Genomic DNA, 5,685 nt, shown 5'->3' on the forward strand with positions numbered 1-5,685 from the left:
AAAAAAAAAAAAAAAAAAATTAGCCGGGCGTGGTGGCGCCTGCCTGTAGTCCCAGCAGCTCCGGGAGTCTGAGACAGAAGAATCACTTCAACCCGGGAGGCAGAGAGGGTACAGTGAGCCAAGATTGCGCCACTGCACTCCAGCTTGGGCAAGAGGGAAGCTCCGTCTCCGGGGTGGGGGGAAGAGGGAACACTGAGAGTCTGGGTCAAATCGGAAAATCCGGATAGAGGGTCCCTCACATAATAGATAATCAGGCAGGTCTGAGATCACAAGGTCTTTCTTGCAGCCCAGAGGGATGGGAATTGTGCTGGAGGCGTGGCCTGCCTCTGTGACATCACAATATGGGCGTGGCTTCTGCCCAAGGGGCGGGCGAAAAGGCCTCGGCACTTGCCCTCCTTTTAGGGGTGAGGGGGAGGGGTTAGGATGGGCGAAGGACTTACAGATTTGGAGAACCCCACACAGCATACGGCTCTGTCAAACACTCCCAGGCCCAGCACGTGTAGAGTGGAGAGGGAAACTGAGTCCCAGATGCGCACGTGGGGTGGCAGTGGCTGCAGGGATGAGAGCCTTGTTACCTGGGAGGGCCAGCGGCTTGTCCCCCCCAACTGCGTCCTGCACTCTTTTCTGCTTTCCTCCTCCCTTCCGTTACCTTCCCTTCCTTAGTGGTGCCCGCCACCTGTCCCGTGGCGATGGTGACCATATCCGGGTGGATGGCCAAGCTGCAGAAAGAAGGGACAGAGGGACCAGGACTCAGTGGGAGAAAGGAGGCTTACAGAGACCCAGGACCCCTCCTGAAGCCAGCCAGTCACACTGCCTAGTTATTCATTCATTGCACAAATTGGCTGGTTGAGTTTAGTCAATAAACATGTATTTAGTCCATCAATAGCAGCAATCGGATGATCTCTGGGCATGCTGGCTCAGAAGCACGACTCAGGCCTGGGGTCTCTAACTCAAATGCCAGCAGGACGAAGGTCTATACCTCAAATAGTGGCCAGGAGAGCACACAGATTTAACCAGGCTGACCCCACCCTGCTCCATCCACCTTGAATTGTCTGGAGTACCTGTTCTGTTTTTTTTTTTGTTTTTTGTTTTTGTTTTTGTTTTTTCATTTTAAGAAACAGGGTCTCCAGCATTTTGGGAGGCCAAGGTGGGAGGATCACCTGAGGTCAGAAGTTTGAGACCAGCCTGGCCAAAATGGTGAAACCCTGTCTCTACTAAAAATACTAAAATTATTATCCTGAGAGTGACAGTGTATAAAAAAAAAAAGAAAAGAAAAGAAAAGAAAAAAAATACTAAAACTAGCTGGGCGTGGTGGGGGGCACCTGTAGTCCCAGCTACTCAGGAGGCTGAGGCAGGAGAATCACTTGAACCCAGGAGGCAGAGGTTGCAGTGAGTCGAGATCGTGCCACTGCACTCCAGTCTGGGCGACAGAGTGAGACCAGTTCTCAAACAAACAAAACAAAACACAACAAAAAACCACAGATGGGGTCTCTCTTGTCCCCCAGGTTACAGTGCCATGACACGATCATAGATCACTGCAGCCTCCAACTCTTTAGTGATCCTTCTGCCTTGGCCTCCCAAAGTGCTGGTTTTACAGGTGTGAGCCACCTCGCTGCCCGGATTTTCAAGAGAAAGAAGTCGGTATTGAGTGAATTCACCATCTGAATTTTTTTTTGAGACAGGGCTTGCTCTTATACCCATGCTGGAGTGCAGTGGCTCAATCACTGCTCACTGCAGCCTCGACCTCCTGGGTTCAAGTCATCCTCTTGCCTCAGCCTCCTGAGTAGCTGGGACCATAGGGGCTCACCACCACACCCAACTAAAACATCTGAAATATTGAAACATTGATACTCAATTCACATTTTCCCACTGAATTCAGCCTGAGGGCAGCTGGTGGCTTTGGAGAGGGAGCAAAGGCTTGGCCCTGCCCCCAAACCCCAGGGGACAAAGATGTGGAAAGAGGCCTAGCCGGGGAAGGGCTGGTGCTCCCCCTTCCCCCAACAACTCCCTCCCGTCCCCTCCCTCCCACGCCTCACCATTTGATGTCATCGTTGTGGCCCAGGTAGTGTCGCTGCCTCTGCTCCTCCACGCTGTATAGCACGGCCACGGAGGCCACAAAGTACACTATCTCCCCGGTGGGCAGCAAATAAAGGTTGGCCCGGCAGTCTCGGCCACGGTAGCCATAGCTGGAGCCACCCAGGGGCCGGTTAAGGAATGTGGGTTTGTTTTTGAGATGGACTCTGTCACCCAGGCTGGAGTGCAGTGGCATGATCCCGGCTCACTGCAACCTCTGCCTCCAGGGTTCAAGCAATTTTCCTGTCTCAGCTTCCCAAGTAGCTGGGACTATAGGCACACACTACCATGCCAGGCTGATTTTTGTATTTTTAATAGAGACGGGGTTTCACCATGTTGGCTAGGCTGGTCTCAAACTCTTGACTTCAAGTGATCCTCCTGCCTCAGCCTCTCAAAGTGCTGAGATTACACGCCAAGAAATGTGTTGCATCACATACACTGGCTGAGGACCAGGCTCAACAATGTCATTGGAATGAGGCTTTTCTCTTTCCACTCTCACCCCTGTAGTGGGCTGATGGTCCCCTTCCACTCCAAGAAAAACCAATATGTCTGTTTCTGTTTTTTTGAGATGGAGTTTCGCTCTTATTGCCCAGGCTGGAATGCAACGGTGCGATCTCAGCTCACTGCAACCTCCACCTCCTGGGTTCAAGCAATTCTCCTGCCTCAGCCTCTCGAGTAGCTGGGATTACAGGCATGCACCACCACACCCGGCTAATTTTGTATTTTTAGTAGAGACAGGGTTTCTCCACATTGGTCAGGCTGGTCTCCCGCTCCTGACCTCAGGTGATCCGCCTGCCTTGACCTCCCAAAATGCTGGTATTACAGGTGTGAGCCACCACGCCCGGCCTACGTCTCTTCCTTAATCCCCACAATTTGCAAATGCGACCTTAGAAAATGGGTCTTTACAGATATAATTGTAGATCTCAAGATGAGATCATCCTGGATTACTGTTGTGGCCCCCAAATCCGATGACAAGTGTCCTTAGAAATGACAGAAGAGGCCGGGCGCAGTGGCTCACACCTGGAATCCCAGCACTTTAGGAGGCCAAGGTGCATGGATCGCTTGTAGCCAAGAGTTTGAGACCAGCCTGGGCAACATAGTGAAACCCCACGGCAACAGAGAGAGACTCCATCTCAAAAAAACATTTAGCCGGGCATGTTGCTGCATGCTTTTCCAGCTGAGGTGGAAGGATCGCTTGAGTCTTTGGGAGGTGGAAGTTGCAGTGAGCTGTGATCGCATCACTGCACTCCAGCCCGGGTGACAGAACGAGACCCTGCCTCCAATAAACAAATAAATAAATAAAAGAAAAAAAAGAAGATAGTGGTGGTGGTGGGGAGCAGCGCCCAAGCCAGGGTGCAGTGTTGCACCCATAGGTCGCTGCAGCCTCAGTCTCCTGGGCTCCAGTGAGCCTCCTGCCTCGGCTTCTCAAAGCTGGGACTGCAGGCATGCACCACCATGCCCAGCTAATTTTTTGTATTTTTTGGTAGAGATGCAGTGTCGTCATGTTGGCCAGGCTGGTCTCAAACTCCTGGGCTCCAGCAATCCACTTGTCTTGGCCTCCCAAAGTGCTGGGATTACAGGCATGAACCACTGTGCCCAGGCTGCCTGGCTAATTAAAAAATATTTTTTTGTAGAGATGGGATCTTGCGGCCGGGTGTAGTGGCTCACGCCTGTAATCCAAGTACTTTGGAGGCCAAGACGGGCGGATCACCTGAGGTCGGGAGTTCAAGACCAGCCTGACCAACATGGTGAAACCCCGTCTTTATAAAAAAAATTTTTTTTAAAGTATAAAAAAAAAGAGATGGGATCTTGCTTTGTTGCCCAGGCTAATAGCTACCTGGTTGGTAGTTAACTACTCATATACCCCAATAAGACTGTGAATTCCATGGTGGTTGGGACTAGGTTGTTTTTTTCATTTCTATATCTCCTCCTCCAGGAAGCCCTCCTTGACCCCAGGCTGGGTCACCCCATCCCTGTGGATTCCCCACTCCAGCCTTGCACACTCTGGGTTGTCACTCTCAACGAGCCTGTTCCCATGCTAGACTGTATGCACCAGGAGGGCAGGCAGATACTGCCATGGTCAGCACTGGGTCCCCAGCCCTCTGTCCCAGATGTTCGGAAAATATCTGAATGAGCTGAGCACAGTGGCTCATACCTGTAATCTTAGCACTTTGGGAAGCCAAGGCAGATGGATCACTTGAGGTCAGGAGTTCGAGACCAGCCTGGCCAATCTCTGCTAAAAACACACACACACAAAATTAGCCGGGCATGGTGGCACATGTCTGTAATCTCAGCTACTCTGGTGGCTGAGGCAGGAGAATGGCTTGAATGCAGGAGGTGGAGGTTGCAGTGAGCCAAAATTGTACCACTGCACTCCAGCCTGGGTGTTTCAAAAAAAAAAAAAAAAGAGGCCAGGCACTATCTGTAATCCCTGCACTTTGGGAGGCCGAGGCAGGTGGATCACAAGGTCAGATCAAAACTATCCTGGCCAACATGGTGAAACCCCGTCTCTACTAAAAACACAAAAATTAGCTGGGCGTGGTAGCATGCACCTGTAATCTCAGCTACTCGGGAGGCTGAGGCAGGAGAGTCGTTTGAACCCAGGAGTCAGAGGTTGCAGTGAGCCGAGATCACACCACTACACTCCAGCCTGGTGACAGAGCGAGACTCCGTCTCAAACAAACAAACAAGAAAAGATCTGAATGACTGTCAATATACATATATCCCGGGCCCATGGAAACTGCTGTACCCTGCAGTCACTGCAGAGAGGAGCAATCTGAGGTCCACACTAACTTCTGCAGTCTCAGCCACCTCTCCTCATTTGCTTATCAAGCCCTACTGGCAGGATATTTGGGACAGATTCCAGGGGACACTTCCAGCTGCTCGAGAAGGCTGTGGGCTCCCAGAAGGCCAGGCCATTTCACCAACCACCCTGACTCCTCCAAAGAGAAAGCCAAGGCCCAGAGAGGAACAGACAGGGGCTGGCATCCTGGGGTGTGGCCTGCAAGCTCAGTAGGCTTTTAGGAAAGTTTGGGTCCCAAGATAAGGATTCTTGTCTCCTATGTATAGCCTCAGTTTCCTTATCTGGAAAGGGGGTGTAATAATTTTCAAACTGTAGGCCTCAGAGAGCTCTTGGAGGCCACTAGTTATTAAAAATAAACCACAAAATACCATTCCTAACTCATTGTTTCTCAAATGCACCAGTTCCACTCTGGCCACACAGCTGTGACTTCTGTCTGCAATGGTCTTGCATTTCTGCCTCCTAATTGCACAATTCTCAGCTCAAACGTCCCCTCCTCAGGGAAACCCAGTGACTTCCCTCATCTGACCTTAGGTTTCAGTCTCTCCAGCATTTCTTCCTAACTGAAGTCACCTTGTTGATTGAATCCCTGGCTCCTGGGCTCTCATCTATCTCCCCTCCTTCAGAAAGTGAGCTCCAGGAACACAGCTCACACGCAGGAGACTGTCTCAGGGAGGCACTCAGTAAACATTCACGTGAATGAATCATTAAAGGTCATTTTGGCCGGGCGCGGTGGCTCAAGCCTGTAATCCCAGCACTTTGGGAGGCCGAGGCGGGTGGATCACGAGGTCAAGAGATCGAGACCATCCTGG

At 51.3% G+C, this 5,685-nt stretch overlaps 1 protein-coding gene across 4 annotated transcripts in view; it reads right to left on the minus strand.

Annotated features, from left to right (window-relative positions):
* EML2 (EMAP like 2) overlaps nucleotides 1–5,685 on the minus strand; it is a 41,120-nt gene that overhangs the window by 27,256 nt on the left and 8,179 nt on the right. For all 4 annotated transcript variants that reach the window (XR_005196034.1, XM_017502494.2, XM_037729245.1 and 1 more), the window contains 3 exons: nucleotides 2,037–2,186; nucleotides 650–719; nucleotides 441–551 (listed from right to left, as the gene is read on the minus strand). Coding sequence is in view for 3 of the 4 variants with exons in the window: in XM_017502494.2 (XP_017357983.2) it covers nucleotides 441–551; nucleotides 650–719; nucleotides 2,037–2,186 (331 nt within the window). In the remaining variant the exon portion in view is untranslated. The remainder of the gene's footprint in view (nucleotides 1–440; nucleotides 552–649; nucleotides 720–2,036; nucleotides 2,187–5,685) is intronic.

Source organism: Cebus imitator, unplaced genomic scaffold, assembly GCF_001604975.1.
Source record: "Cebus imitator isolate Cc_AM_T3 unplaced genomic scaffold, Cebus_imitator-1.0 Scaffold296, whole genome shotgun sequence".
Lineage (NCBI taxonomy): Eukaryota > Metazoa > Chordata > Mammalia > Primates > Cebidae > Cebus > Cebus imitator.